Source organism: Pseudorasbora parva, chromosome 11 (assembly GCF_024679245.1).
Source record: "Pseudorasbora parva isolate DD20220531a chromosome 11, ASM2467924v1, whole genome shotgun sequence".
Lineage (NCBI taxonomy): Eukaryota > Metazoa > Chordata > Actinopteri > Cypriniformes > Gobionidae > Pseudorasbora > Pseudorasbora parva.
Window position 1 is genome coordinate 16931571 of NC_090182.1, and position 15924 is coordinate 16947494.

General features: G+C 36.8%; 2 protein-coding genes across 2 annotated transcripts; both read right to left on the bottom strand.

The window, feature by feature from the left end:
- Positions 1–417: 417 nt before the first annotated feature.
- On the bottom strand, positions 418–4498 carry c1qtnf2 (C1q and TNF related 2). The gene is made up of 3 exons (XM_067457267.1): positions 4213–4498; positions 3700–3956; positions 418–1805 (listed from the first exon to the last, which is right to left on the bottom strand). The coding sequence occupies exons 2-3, from the start codon at positions 3941–3943 to the stop codon at positions 1168–1170; spliced, it is 882 nt and encodes a 293-aa protein (XP_067313368.1). The 5' UTR covers positions 3944–3956; positions 4213–4498; the 3' UTR covers positions 418–1167.
- Positions 4499–4645: 147 nt separating this feature from the next.
- Positions 4646–15358, bottom strand: slu7 (SLU7 homolog, splicing factor). The gene is made up of 16 exons (XM_067457266.1): positions 15212–15358; positions 14726–14890; positions 14483–14636; positions 14314–14394; positions 13828–13992; positions 9380–9448; positions 9163–9198; positions 8931–9056; positions 8583–8680; positions 6636–6703; positions 6385–6524; positions 6129–6290; positions 5918–6022; positions 5611–5685; positions 5419–5532; positions 4646–5301 (listed from the first exon to the last, which is right to left on the bottom strand). Exons 2-16 carry the CDS (start codon positions 14872–14874, stop codon positions 5122–5124), a joined length of 1722 nt encoding a protein of 573 aa, XP_067313367.1. The 5' UTR covers positions 14875–14890; positions 15212–15358; the 3' UTR covers positions 4646–5121.
- Between the last annotated feature and the right edge of the window lie 566 nt (positions 15359–15924).

The following is a 15924-nucleotide window of genomic DNA, read 5'->3' on the forward strand; positions in this document are numbered from 1 at the left end:
CGGTGCTGTTTTTGCTGACATATGAGCTCGCAGACGATGTTTTTCCCTCGCGTGGACATTGTGGAATATGCTCTTTAAGTTAGGTCAATAATTAAATTAAGACAATAAAATGATACAATTAAGTTTGCGTTTCTCTGATGACGGTCGGTTAATGTCATGTCCTGTCAGAATATTTTAAAAATCTTTTTTATTTATTTATCAGTATTTATTTAAAATGTTTATGATTGAGTAATTTAATAGATTTTTATTAAACTCAAGAACCCCTGCAGTTCCATCACAAACCCCAGTCTGGGAAACCCTGATGTAATGTGACATTTAATGCACTTCAAGTTGGAGAATGGATTGTATATACATGAAGTGCATTAAATATATATGCATTAAATATATATGTGCATATATATATATATGTATGTATGCAATTCTTGTCATGTAATTTGTAATAGGTAATCAATTACAATTTGTAAGTAATTTACTCAGCTCTGCAAAAAAGCATACGTTAATGTCTTTACATATCTTTAATGATCACCTGCGACCGTATAGGGTCAATTACTGCACTGTTTATGTCAGCAGTGGTTTTGCTTATGAACATATTATTGATTAGATAGGACTATGGTCCACATGTTTATTATGACCTTGTCTTATTGGAACATGCTGTCCCTGGTACTTGTGAAACCTGAAGTGTAATTTTGTCTTTTTTTTAATTTTGTGTAATTTTGTCATGACTGGTTGCTAGTTTTAGACAAAATTACACTTCAGGTTTCACAAGTATCCAGGGACAGCATGTTCCAATAAGACAAGGTCATAATAAACATGACCATAGTGGAATACATGATTAGATGTGAATGGTAAATAAACAAAAGAGAGACAAAAAGCAATCATTACCAGAACAGGCTTTTAGAACATACAAAGGTCATGTATGTCTAACATCAAGTACAACATGGTTAAGCCTAAGATTAGGGTCAAAGTTGAGAAATAATCGTAGAAAGAAAATAATACACAAGGAATAGATTTAGGTCTTAACAACTCACGTTTGTTCATACTTAATCAAGAATCATTAATCAATTGTTTTTGTCCCTCATTTTGCTCTAATACTGATGTGGTGGATCTGCAAACAATGGATTAATGGGTGTGATTTTATAATGTATGAGAGACAAATAAAAAGTTAAATCAGGATGATCCAGAATTGGACATTATTTTCTCCTCATTTGGAGCCACCTGATCAGCAAAAATGAGAAATCCTGTGAAGAGACTGTCTGTCCAGAATGGATCAAAAAACAGTCCATTTTGTTCTGAATAAAAGATCTGAAGCCAGACCTGATCTCCTTTGTGCAGTCTGAGTATTGTTGATCCTGAGGCTACATCGTAGTTTCCTGTGTTAGCGTCAAATGTTCTGATCTTGTACTGGCCATTGTGAACAAGCCCAATTGCCAGGTGTTTATTAGCCAACGTGATGTCGTATGTGAAGTAATACACACCAGGAATCGCACAGTTAAACTTGCCACTGGTTGCATTGTAATGGCCACCCTCGTTCATTAAAATCCTGTTAAAGCGAATGGGTGTGCGTTCCTTGGGATAGCTCTTGGTTACCGCTACTGAGAAAGCAGATCGTGCGTCTGTTCCACAGTCACAGCCCCCGGGGGCACCAGTGTCCCCAATATCACCCACTTCTCCTTTGATCCCAGTGACTCCAGACACACCAGGTGCCCCACGCACTCCTTTTAGGCCCCTTGGCCCTGCCTTCCCAATAAGTCCTGGGCGTCCTTGTGGTCCATATTTTCCAGGGTTTCCAGGACGACCCTGTTCACCTGACATTTGGGAATAAATATTCACAAATTTGTATCACCTAATCTGAAACAACTCACCCATTTGATTTCCATAGTTTTTATTTTTATCCAAATATGATTTTACAAACTCGATTCCAAAAAAGTTGGGACACTGTACAAATTGTAAATAAAACATTACGCAATGATGTGGAAGTTTTAAATTTCAATATTTTATTCAGAATACAGCATAGATGACATATCAAATGTTTAAACTGAGAATATTTTTTTTTGACCTATAGTTTTAGCCAGAGGTGGACAAAGTAAATAACTCTATTACTTGAGTAAAAGTAAAAGTACTACTGGTCAAATATTACTCCGTTACAAGTGAAAGTTGTAAAAACAGATTTTTACTCAAGTAAAAGTACAGAAGTATTTGTTTTCAAAAGTACATAAGTATAAGAGTAAATTACCTTTTTTATGCCAATGCATTATTTTATTATTGTTGTAGAAATGCACACTGTCATCATGGTTTAAGCTAGTCAGTGATGCTCCATCTGACATACTAACATACGACTAACTTAAACTCATTTAAATACTTGTATATAAGTTACAAAGCTCTTTACAAAGCTGCTGTCACTTTAAGGCCGAATGCACGTATCCAATACACTGATACACATCTGATATTCTCCCAACTTTACCATTCTCTTTCTCCCAGATATTTATATTTTTAACATTTTATAAGACATGCACCAAGTGTATGCCAACTAAACTAATCTTGAGGTTTTTTTTAAAACTGAAACATACTTTCAAAATATGACAATGGGTGCAGACACTTGTGCCTAAGAACCATCTTCTTCCATTTTGCTATGAACAGATCAACAACAGAAACGACTTTCGACCTAGATAGAAATGTAGTGGAGTAAATAATACGATATTTGTCTTTTAAATATAGTGAAGTAAAAGACATAAGTTTCCAGAAAAAAATAATACTCCAGTAAAATACAGATACTCAAAAAGTGTACTTCAAGTAAATGTACTTAGTTACTGTCCACCTCTGGTTTTAGCCAGCAGCAGCGAATCAGTGAATGGTACGGTGTATTTTGTTCACCGACAATGTTTTCTGGAAGTATTCCTGAGCCCATGTTGTGATTTCCATTATAGTAGCATTTCTGTATGTGATGCAGTGCCGTCTAAGGGCCAAAAGATCACGGGCGTCCATGGTATACCGGCCTTGACCCTTACGCACAGAGATTGTTCTAGATTCTCTGAATCTTTGGATGATATTATGCACTGTAGAGGATGATAACTTCAAACTCTTTGCAATGTTTCTCTTAGACACTCCTTTCTGATGTTGCTCCACTATTTTTCGCCATAGCATTGGGGGAATTGGTGATCGTCTGCCCATCTTGACTTCTGAGAGACACTGCCACTAGGCTCTTTTTATACCCAGTTATGGTGCCAGTTGACCCAATAAGTTGCAAATTGGTCCTCCAGCTGTTCCTTATGTACATTTAACTTTCCGGCCTCTTATTGCTACCTGTCCCAACTTTTTTAGATTGTGTAGCTCTCATGAAATCCAAAATGAGCCAATATTTGGCATGACATTTCAAAAATGTCTCACTTTCAACATTTGATATGCTATCTATATTCTATTGTGAATAAATATAAGTTTATGAGATTTGTCCAATTATTGCATTCTTTTTTTATTCACAATTTTTACAGTGTCCCAACTTTTTTGGAATCGATTTGTACATGTTTAATTGACCTTGAGCTACAGAGTTACTATAGATAAAAATAATGTTTATCAAAATATCAGATACAAATTTTAAAAGTGCAACTATATTTTTACATTTTATAGAAATAAAATACTTTTAGATTTATTTTTCATTAATTGGTATTACAGCTGTAGCAGATATGCTCTGCTCATATACAATACCTCTCTCTCCCTTCTCTCCCCTGTCACCATCCTTGCCATCCTGGCCATCAACACCTGGCATCCCCATCTTGCCTATGCTACCACTGGGACCTGCTGTACCTGGACTCCCTGGAGGACCCTGAGGGCCTGGCAAACTGCAGCTAAGCTGAGATGAATGGATGGTGAAGTTGCGTCCCTTCTTGGATGAGTGTACAGTCACAGAGAACAGAGATAGCAGGCAAACAGCCAGTGCTAACTGATGCATGATACAGCTGTGCCTGCAAACAGAGCAGATGGGGCCAGATTTGTGTTCTGGGGAATTTCCATGGATTTCCCGTATATTCAGAGTTGTGCACAATTCCACAAACACCAATAATCACTATTATATGATTATATGTATATAAATACACACATGCAGGTTGTAACAAGTTATTAATAAACATTTAGGATGTAATTAGGTAGTAAATGTAAGTAACTGACCAAATAACAAATTTTAACAACAAATTTAAAGCATGCATTGGAAAAAGCCCTCACCAGAGGTATGATATTTGCGTTGCAATGCAAAGAAAAGGTCCAGCTGCGTTTTTGGTGAAAAACAGAGAATATAAATAAGGCTTGTGATAGATTGTATCTTACATGTCCTCCAAACAACTTTACAAGCATCCACCCAGTTTTAGCACTGACGTGCTCTGCCAGATAGTTCATCCATGATGTAATTGAACAAACTGTGGGAGGGGATTCATTTGAAAACTTGTCAGACTCTAACACTCTTAACATTAGCTTTGCAGCCCACAAAACAATAAAAAGGCTTAATTTATTTTTACATAAAAGCTACAAAAACCAATCCTGTGTAAAGTAAAGCAAAGTAAAGTGCCTTTTTACGTCAAACACACCAACAATCCTGAGTATTTGCAAAATAAATTTGCATGTTAAATATGCAGAGGCATAACAAAATCAACAGCCATGGTTAAGTTTAAATATAAATGTTTAATGTCAACCACTGCTCAGGTTATTTTTTATTATGATTCCATTTAAATACCTTGGAAAGGTAAAATGGAGCATATTTTGTTAAATCCAAACAGATCATTCACCAAGTATAACATTTGTGATTGACTGGGCATTAAATGACTAATAAAACTATTTTTATGTACTGTCAAAATAAAGACCACACATATTAGGAAAACACTGAGAAAAAAAAAAATCTGATTTACTACTTGCCTAAAAATAAAGTACACAACAGATTTATACAAAGCAAAAATTTATGCAAAACTGTTACCGCTGGTTGTAGCACACTGTCATGCGCCACTAATATAGGACTTTAAATTCCCATTATTAGTTTAAAAACTGCAGTCTTTGTGTAATGCAGTTTCAGCAGAATTATAATTTACAATAACTGAGACTATGACATCTCTGTGGCTGATGACAAAAGACATTTGTTTTCATTCACTGCCCCAGGAAAGAGGCCATGGGGTCATCGGCTCTGTAACGTTTCATGCGGAAGGCTTCCATCTCCTCCTCCGTGGGTTCACGGACTTCCATTAGGCTGTTGTATGGGCGCTTCCTCTCGTCAATCTGCATCATTTCAGCCACCTGCTTCAGCCTCTGCTCCTCTGCATTCAATGCCTGCACAACAAGACATGATGTTTTCCTTTACAACAGGCTTTGTAGAGACAGATACATCTAGCACATGAAGATGTGTGCGCGTGTGTGAGTGGCAATAAAAAGAAACATCCCACATACCTTCTTCAGCTTCTCTTTCTTTTTTGCTTCGTCCTCCTCATCACTGCTGTCAGAATCTCTGTGTTTCTTGCTCTTTTTCTTCTTTTTCTTGTCTTTCATTTTTTCCTGGTGCATCTGTGAATTTATTTTTAGTTTAATACAAACATCTTCCTGTCATGTTCTTCAACAAAAAGGGGAAGGCTGTTAATGTACCTGTAAAAGAGTCTTTGGTTCTTCACTCGTTTCGGCCTCCTCTACATCCTCTTCAAATGGAACACAAGAATTACTCTGAAAAAATAAGCAGAACACTTTATTTAAACAGATTTGTGATATAAATATATAGAAATAGATAGACAAGTAGTATGGATTTTATAATCAATGATAAAAATAAAATAAATAATAAAATGCATGTTTTTATACCTAAAGCTGCCTTTATTAGAACCAACTCATGTATAACATTATATAACAGTATATTGTTCAATGGATGGTTTCATTTACAGGAACTACATTTGATACTCACCACTACTTTCCTGCCAGCTTCTCCTGTACAGTAACTTTGCTTCACCATCGAGTGGCAGCATTTGTAACCCCAAAATCCATCTTTCCAATAAGATCCCCAGATACACTGCAAAAGCGGACAGGAAAATTTTCTTTTAACATTCATAAAACAAAATCCAACATTATTAGCTTCTCCAGTTACTCAACACCCCCAAGAGTGTCAGCTAACTTACCATGTGGTTGTTAATGAGCACGTCCTCCTCGTATTTGGAGCAGGCCACGGCCTTCTCCTGTCCCTTCAACACTGCCCCGTGACGAGAATACTCCACATACTCCTCCGTCTGAGCCAGCAGAAGCTCTCGCGGAGGGGCGTCCAAGTGTTCCTCCCCTCCGTACTGCAGAGAAGTGCGACAAAAAGCCATCAGCACACAGAGCAGGGGAAGGAAGACATTTTGCTATTTCACTTGTCAACCTTTCACTACACCGTACCCTTTCCAAAATAGTCTCTTTCTGTTTCTCTTTGAAGTCGTCCTTTTTGACTTTGTAGGACTGATGGAGAAGCTGCAGCTTGGTTGGATCTGCCTGGAGGTGAACTTCAGATCCCTTCTCATAGGCTTCCCAAGCAAAGACTGCAGGAGAGACACACAAAACAACGCTAGACCAACAAGCAGAGTTGAGCCCATTTTTAACATCAGGCAAAGAGGAATTTATGTACGAGCTGACAACACAAGACTACTTACGCTGTGTCTGGGCCATGGAAATGGTGTCTCCAGAGTAGCGCACAAAGTTGTCTCCAGCATAGCCCACCCTGCCAAACCAAACACATCAGTTTAAGGACACGCAGAGAGATAACTTCAAAAATAGGCACATTTAAATGTTCCATTACACCTCCTATAGTGATATTTTATAGTGATTTTTCAGATAGTTAAACACATCAGCTTCCTTGGCACATAGCAGACTATTTTCATTATTACAATTAAATACAGGGAGTGCAGAATTATTAGGCAAATGAGTATTTTGACCACATCATCCTCGTTATGCATGTTGTCTTACTCCAAGCTGTATAGGCTGGAAAGCCTACTACCAATTAAGCATATTAGGTGATGTGCATCTCTGTAATGAGAAGGGGTGTGGTCTAATGACATCAACACCCTATATCAGGTGTGCATAATTATTAGGGAACTTCCTTTCCTTTGGCAAAATGGGTCAAAAGAAGGACTTGACAGGCTCAGAAAAGTTAAAAATAGGGAGATATATTGCAGAGGGATGCAGCAGTCTTAAAATAACCAAGCTTCTGAAGCATGATCATCGAACAATCAAGCGTTTCATTCAAAATAGTCAACAGGGTCGCAAAAAGCGTGTGGAAAAACCAAGGAGCAAAATAACTCCCCGTGAACTGAGAAAAGTCAAGCATGCAGCTGCCAAGATGCCACTTGCCATCAGTTTGGCCATATTTCAGAGCTGCAACATCACTGGAGTTCCCAAAAGCACAAGGTGTGCAATACTCAGAGACATGGCCAAGGTAAGAAAGGCAGAAAGTCGACCACCACTGAACAAGACACACAAGCTGAAACGTCAAGACTGGGCCAAGAAATATCTCAAGACTGATTTTTCTAAGGTTTTATGGATGGGTCTGATGAAATGAGAGTGAGTCTTGATGGGCCAGATGGATGGGCCCGTGGCTGGATTGGTAAAGGGCAGAGAGCTCCCTTCCGACTCAGACGCCAGCATGGTGGAGGTGGAGTACTGGTTTGGGCTGGTATCATCAAAGATGAGCTTGTGGGGCCTTTTCGGGTTGAGGATGGAGTCAAGCTCAACTCCCAGTCCTACTGCCAGTTTCTGGAAGACACCTTCTTCAAGCAGTGGTACAGGAAGAAGTCTGCATCCTTCAAGAAAAACATGATTTTCATGCAGGACAATGCTCCATCACACCCAAGTACTCCACCGCGTGGCTGGCAAGAAAGGGTATAAAAGAAGAAAATCTAATGATATGGCCTCCTTGTTCACCTGATCTGAACCCCATTGAGATCCTGTGGTCCATCATCAAATGTGCAATTTACAAGGAGGGAAAATAGTACACCTCTCTGAACAGTGTCTGGGAGGCTGTGGTTGCTGCTGCATGCAATGTTGATGGTGAACAGATCAAAACACTGACAGAATCCATGGATGGCAGGCTTTTGAGTGTCCTTGCAAAGAAAGGTGGCTATATTGGTCACTGATTTGTTTTTGTTTGGTTTTTGAATGTCAGAAATGTATATTTGTGAATGTTGAGATGTTATATTGGTTTCACTGGTAAAAATAAATAATTGAAATGGGTATAAATTTGTTTTTTGTTAAGTTGCCTAATAATTATGCACAGTAATAGTCACCTGCACACACAGATATCTCCCTAAAATAGCTAAAAACTAAAACTTCCAAAAATATTCAGCTTTCATATTAATGAGTTTTGTGTTCATTGAGAACATGGTTGTTGTTCAATAATAAAATTAATCCTCAAAAATACAACTTGCCTAATAATTCTGCACTCCCTGTATGTATGATATTTACAATCCTTAACAGTCCTATTAGAGCAACTTGTGCCTTGCTCATGGGTGTGCAAAACAATGTAAACTAGGTAACTCTCTAATTAGGGGCTCTCAAACTGCAAAAGGAGATGCACAAAAAACAAAACAAAGAAATGCACCTACTCTTCTGGATTCTTTCCAGTGTTGGAGTATGGATTTTCCCTCATGGCTCGAGTCTTGGGATCATAGTAGGCTGAATTTGGATCCAGATTTCTGAGGTACTGTAAAATAAAGACAGCAATAGCTGAGAAAAACATGATACAGCACTTGGTACTAATAATTTTATGTACACATATGGTGCCACTACTAATCAAGCTGAGGAAACCATATTAATCCTCTTATTATTCAAACTTATGGGACATTTTTATGGGAACCTTTAGGTGCAACTTTCTTTTAGCTCAGCTGCCAAAACAAAATTTCTAGAAAAACAAATAGTCATGCCCATAATTAACATGTATCGCTTATTTTTACCTTAGCAATGTCCTCCCGGATTCTCAGGTTTCTAACTGTGATTCGTCTCTTGGAGTCAAAGTTTTGTCCGGGCATGTCAAAGTCATCAACATATTTGTCCTCATCCTCATCTTCACTGCTGTGGTCCTGGACAAGGTCAGAAAAAAGATAATTGAGTGAATAGGCTTAACAATTTAAGTTTTATTTTAAATTTCCTAATTAATATAAAGATTAAGTTGAACATGACATGTACCTGAGCTGCATCATCATCAAGATGCTTCCTTGAATTCTAGAAAGATGGTAAAACCATTGGTTAAACAAAGCCAGAAAATCTCATCAAATACAAGGTTATGATAAATATACTTTCAAGTAACTTTTTCAATATGGTTGTAATGTTTTGTCTATTCTTACCAAATTTACAGTACTTACCAAAAACATACATAATTAAAAAAATGTTTTTGAATACTTACAGCTTGATCCATTAGTTTACCAGAAGCTAACTCCTCCTGGAGTTTCTGAGCTTTAAGAGTACGCTTAGCCTGTTAAAAAAAAAATAATAATATTTTTTTCATGCATTATGGCCTATACCAAAGGTTCCCAAACATTGGCTGAGAAAAATATTTTAAAGCACACCACCACACCACCAATGCACCCACATCAAAATGCTCTCAGACATGACCTTGCTTGTAAAATTCTATACAATTTATTTGCAAATAAATTGCTGACATTGTTGTTTTATCTGAAACCTGGCTGACTAAATCTATCCTTGACCTTGATAGAGATATTTGCATTGATGGTTATAATGTGTATCGTTCAGATCGCCCCAAAAGAGGGGGAGGTGTTGCAATTTATATTAAAAGCAAATTCAGGTCGAGTTTAGTGCTCTCAAAATCAGTGTGTAAACAATAAGTGATTCTTCATTTACATTATCAAATTTGCTAAGTCAAGTAATTTGTAATGATACTATTGTTGTTGGTGATCTGAATTGGGACTGGCTAAAGCCAATATCAGTAGCAGTTTAAATTTGACTCAATTAATTAACACTCCTACATGGCCAAACCCTAAATGTCCGAAGAAATCATCACTCATTGATTTAATTCTGACAAATGCCCTTTTAAGTTTTCTGAAATAGGTGTTTTTGCTAATGATGTGAGTGATCACTGTGTGATTGCTGCTATTAGAGATACTAAGGTGCCCAGGTCTGCACCTCGTATTGTTGAAAGGCGAAATATGAAAATGTTTGTTGAGCAGGGTTTTTTATATGATTTGTTTTATTTTGACTGGAGTAGAATTGCCTTGATTGATTATGTGGAATTGGCCCTGACTTATTTTCAAAACAGTTTTCTTGATATTCTGAACAGACATGAACCTATTCGTAAATTTAGAATTAAGGGTAGGGATAATCCCTGGTTAACCTCCGAGATTTCTAATTTGCTCCACGAGAGAAATGTAGCCTGGGCAAAAGCAAGGAGATCAGATACTGATGCTGATTGGTTTGTTTTCAGGCAGTTGCGAAACAGATTTACTTTTCAGAAAAGCTAAGGCTGAATTTTATTTATCTGAAACCACAGAGAATCTAAATGACCCAAAAAAGTTTTGGAAAACTGTTAAGTCATTATCTACATCGACTAAACCAACAGGTTTACCATTATCTATAGTTAAGAATGGTGTGTCTATATCTGACAAAGTAGAAATGTTAAATTGGTTTAATGAGCATTTTGTATCATCTGGGTGTTTGTTTAATTCTGTTGCCCCAATAGTTTCGGAGTCGATAAATGATACTTTTATTACTGCCAAAACTTTCAATTTTAACCTTTTCTATGTTGCTGATGTTCATAAAGCCCTGAAACAATTAAATCCTCGAAAACCTGCTGGCCCAGATCACTTAGAGCCTTTCTTTTTAAAATTAGCTGCAGATATCCTAGCTGAACCTCTGACGCATCTTTTTAATCTTTCACTAGTCACAAACAAAATTCCAAAGGTTTGGAAGTCTGCATATGTTTTACCACTTTTGAAAGGAGGTGACCCTACCTTGCCAGATAATTACAGACCCATTTCCAAACTCTTAGCGTTGGCCAAAGTATTGGAATCTTTGGTTGGTGAACAGGTGAAGGAGTATTTAAATGCTCAGTCAATTTTATCTAAGTATCAATCTGGTTTTAGGAAAAAACACAGCACTACCACTGCTGTGTAATTAATGACATAGTCAAAGCGTTGGATGAAAAGAAACACTGTGTGTCTCTGTTTATTGATTTGTCCAAGGCTTTTGACACAGTAGACCATAGCATTCTAGTTCAGAGACTGATCAGTATAGGCATGTCTCAGCACTCTGTGGGCTGGTTTATCAACTACCTCGCTGACAGGACTCAAGCTACGCAAGTTGATGGCCTAATGTCAAAATATGTATCAATCGGTAAAGGGGTCCCACAGGGCTCCATTCTTGGGCCACTTTTATTCACCATTTATATAAACTGTATAGGGGAAAATGTCCAACATGCATTTTCCATTTTTGTGCAGATGATACAGTTATTTATTGTTTTGCAACTACCATTAAGAAGGCGTATGAATGCTTACAAACTGCTTTCAATAGAGTGCAAGCTCAGCTTTATCAATTAAAGCTTGTGCTTAATGCAGAGAAGACCAAAGTAATGGTCTTTTCAAACGCAAGGAAATTGGAAAATGAGTCAGACCTGAATATTGTTACTGATCAGGGTAATAAACTTGAGGTAGTTTCATCTTATAAATATTTAGGATTTTTAATTGATGATGACCTTTCTTTTAAGCTTCATTTACAGAATCTAGTGAAAAAGTTGAAACTGAAGCTAGGTTTTTTCTTTAGAAACAAATCTTGTTTTACTTTTTCTGCCAGAAAAAGGCTAGTCAATGCTACATTTCTATCTATGATTGATTATGGTGATCTGTTGTATATGAATGCTCCATCAAAGTATCTTCAGATGTTGGATTCTGTGTTTCATGGCGCTTTAAGATTTATTTCGAATTGTAGACCCCTCACTAATCATTGTACACTTTACTCCACAGTGAATTTGCCCTCTTTGTCAAGTCGCCGGCTTACTCACCTTTATGTCTTTATATATAAGGGTATCATAGGCAGGCTACCAGGTTAAATATCTGATTTACTTTCTTTTACACAGAGTACTTATGGTTTACGGTCCCAGAAAATAATCTCATTGAATGTACCTAAAGCCAGGACCGAGATGTTCAAAAAAGCTTTCATGTTTGTTGCACCTTCAAATTGGAATGACCTACAGAAAATACTCAAACTACAGAGTCTAATTTCCTTAAATGAGTTTAAAGGTTATGTTAAATCTATAGAACATGACTCAATCCACACATGCAAATGTTTTAATTAATGTCATTTTTATTTAATTGAAATGCACTTGACTTTTGTGTTTTTGTGATTGTGTGATTTAATTTGTACTGCTATCTTGGCCAGGTCTCTCTTGAAAAAGAGATTCTATGTCTCAATGAGACTAACCTGGTTAAATAAAGGTTAAAAAAAATAAAAATAGTAATGCAACTTATTAACTTCCACAGGCTTTGTGTTTGTGACATGAAGTCTCTGAGTGGCTCTAAATTTGTTCGGCTTAATACTGTCAGAAGCTATCTGCCGTAACCCAATCTCATTGTACTGATGAATCCCAGGGCGAGATATGCCTCTTGTTTTTAAAACATTGTGTCTACAACGGATTCGATCTTTGTCACGTTGAGCTGCAACAGCTCGAGGCTGTCTACACTGGAAGCGAATAGGAGTGATAGTGGAAGATTCGATGCTTTGATAGGAGGAGACTGATTCGACTACCAATCTCACAATCGTATCTTCGCAGAGGTGTTATGAAAATATGATCAAAATTGATCATGCCATTTTGGCTATATGGGGGTGTGCAATAGTCCCTTTCACACATACAGTCTTTACTGGTAAGAGATTGTGCTAAATTATAATATTTACCGTTGTGCTGCCTTCTTTTCCATTCATCAGCTCTGCGGATCTGCAGTCTGATACTATTAGAATTGGTGCTGATGTGTAAATGGTCTATTACTACAAAAAGCCAGAATGTCATTGTTTGTTTGAACTGCATATTTACCAGTAAAGTTATTCTAGTAATTTGCTCTCAATTTTTCTGGGATTGCTGTGTGAAATTACATAGAATTTCTCATAAGACTCAAAGACACAGGCAGTGAAGATTTTTTTTTTTGTGATCAGGTAGGGTACAAGTGATTTAAAAACATTTCAGCCGATTTTTGAGATTTAGATTTTTTTGCAAAAAAGAAAAAAAAAAAAGAAAAAAGACTAAACTGTCAATTCTGGCTCTATTTTCATTATTTTTTTAAATCTTAATTGTATTTATTGATCACTCATAGTTATCTAATTTAACTATTTGTGGTTTTGTGTTTTGAATACATGTTATCCTGTATTCTACACACATTTGTTCTGCATTGTGACTTGACTCTGACTGATCTGATCTATGCTCCAATTGAATCTGTAAATTAAGTATTGCATCATTTTTGTGTTGTGCTGTACTTAGAGCTTGCTCGCACAGACACACATTTAGCCGATTTAATTAAATTTTCCGAAATGGGAAATGCAAATCCTGTCTGCAGTTATTTATTTGATAGGTTTATTTATCCAAAATGTTTTATACATGTTCTTCTATATCTTTGTGTGTTTTTCTGTAGATTGTGGTTTTAAAATGTTATGAGGAATCATTTTACGAATGTTTATCCACCCCCACACAAACACACACACATGCAATTCGACTATGAGTCAACTATAGGTAAGACTTGACAATTCTGATTTGATGTAAATCCTTAGTCAGCGACACCCCCCATATGACAATGGTCACATAACAAAAAATTATCTTTGCTGAGAATAAAATTTAAGTGAGTCAGCGTGACTTACCAGATCAACTTTTGAATATTCCTCTACGATGCGCATATGCTCATCAGGATCATACCCATTCCAGCGATCTCTCTTTCCATCATAATCCATTGAGAGCTGAATCTGTTGGTGCTCATCCGGTGCCATGCCTGTGCCAGAAAACTTTGCTCCAACTTTTCTGGGTCTCTGTGAAAGAGACATTTCAAAAGTTTTTACCATTTAAATGTTTACCAAAAAAATGTCTCATGTTCAGGCTTATTGGATCAAAAATACAGTAAAAACAGTAATACTGAGAGTACTACAATTTAAAATTACCCTTTCTAAATTAATATATTTGAAAAATCTCAGGAAATTATTTCCTTAATAAAAATCTTACTCACCCCACATTTTTTGAACAGTATTATACACTGCAGTAGTCACTACACTATTCAGTAGTAATACACTAGTGTGTCATTCTGATGGCATAAGAATGTGACCAACATATAAATAACATCACAAACTGTTCACCTCCAAGCAGTCTTTCTTCTTATGCGTCATGGCACCACAGTTTTCACATGCTCCTTTTCTGAATTTTGTGCTGACTGATTTCTAGTTGACAGGGAAGCAATCAGAAAGGGTTTTAAAAAAATAAAGCTTTTTTAAAAAGTATGTCTATTTGGGACGGGTAAGTGCTTACTTCTTGTACACCTCTCTTGTACCAATCTCCGATGGGTGCAAATTGACTCTGTTTTTCTTCCTGGGGTCTCTGGTGCTTGAGGGTGGGTCTCTTTGATGGGTCGATGTACCAAGGCACAGATGATATGTACTGTGGAATGTGCGGGTTGATATCCCTGGTAACAAAATATTATAGTCAGGAAAAATGTTACAGAAAATATGTATAATATATAATATATTCCATTCACTTTGCTTCTCAACATACTTTCCCTCCTCGTCAACTTCAGCTGGAGCATTTCCCAATTTTCTCTGTTCTTCTAGCTCTTTCTTCTTCCTCCAGTCTTCCCGAGTCATTTTCTTTGGCTCTTCGAGATCTACGATCCCCTCCGTTACTTTGGCTTCCTCCGTCGACATGATTTTTAGCTACCACCTACATATAAAGAGATTCAAGGCATCAGATATCGCAATAATTTATCTCTAAAAACAGTGAATGCGAGGAAAAAACGCTTCTCATGACACATAGACATAAAAACACAGGCATCTAAAAAATCTGTTGTGACACAGGATAGAAATCTGTATAAACTAAACTTAAGTACATAGAAACCAGATTACAGTTATAAAAAAAACATATGGATTGATTGCGTTGTGTATTATTTACAGCTACATTTGTATTTGATATTGATTTAACTTTAAAATTAATAGCCTGTATCTCTTACACGTCGGACTTTGAGGTAATAAGTCGTTAATTTACCTGATGTCTTCAACAAATTATTATATTTTTTACACCTTGATCAGTCAGGTTGCGCGAATTGTTTACAAGCGTGTTGCGCGCACTTCCGGGTGACGACTTCCTGTCTTCCTCGCTGACTGTGACGTCACGTGCTGCATGTACTTGTGTGTCTGAGTGTCGCCATCAGCTGGACTGAAGAATCACTGCGGTCACTGGAAACCAACCTCTAATGAACTGAGCAGTGGGTGGGTGTTGTTTCAGAAACCTGTTTGAGGAAGTTTAACACTTTCAAATGCAACTTTTTATTTCTCACAAGTTTTCTGTTCTCCTGCACGCACTGTGTAAACCCAAATAGGTTGTCAAAAAAAAAAAAAAAATATGGAGGTAGTTCATTTACATAATATTTACATAAACGTTTTCAAGTTAAGAAATTCAAAGTTTAAGTTAGCAGAACTTGCAGAATTTTATTTTGTACTTATAGATTTTTATTGCTCTTAACGTGATTTTTTTTTAATCAGCTAATTCATATTAATGAATTGTTAAATCAATTTTTAGGTTGAATTTAAATTAAAACTCAATTTAAGTTGTTCATATAATGTCAACTTAATGCAATAAATGCAACAGTGCTAATTGCCAACACAATGCTTAAATGCTTAGCATAGCAGAGCACTTGCTGAATGAGTACAGCAATGTAAAACATTTAACATATATCGGTTCACCATGATCACCACCCT

Excerpts from the sequence above, each read along its gene's own strand:
- slu7 (XM_067457266.1), bottom strand. The coding sequence starts at position 14,874 with ATGTCGACGGAGGAAGCCAAAGTAACGGAGGGGATCGTAGATCTCGAA. Across the intron at positions 13,993-14,313 it reads AGAAGAAAGACTGCTTGGAG|AGACCCAGAAAAGTTGGAGC; the intron begins GTGAACAGTTTG and ends TCTCTTTCACAG. Across the intron at positions 6,023-6,128 it reads TGCTCATTAACAACCACATG|TGTATCTGGGGATCTTATTG; the intron begins GTAAGTTAGCTG and ends CCGCTTTTGCAG.
- c1qtnf2 (XM_067457267.1), bottom strand. The coding sequence starts at position 3,943 with ATGCATCAGTTAGCACTGGCTGTTTGCCTGCTATCTCTGTTCTCTGTG. Across the intron at positions 1,806-3,699 it reads GGGAGAGAAGGGAGAGAGAG|GTGAACAGGGTCGTCCTGGA; the intron begins GTATTGTATATG and ends CCCAAATGTCAG.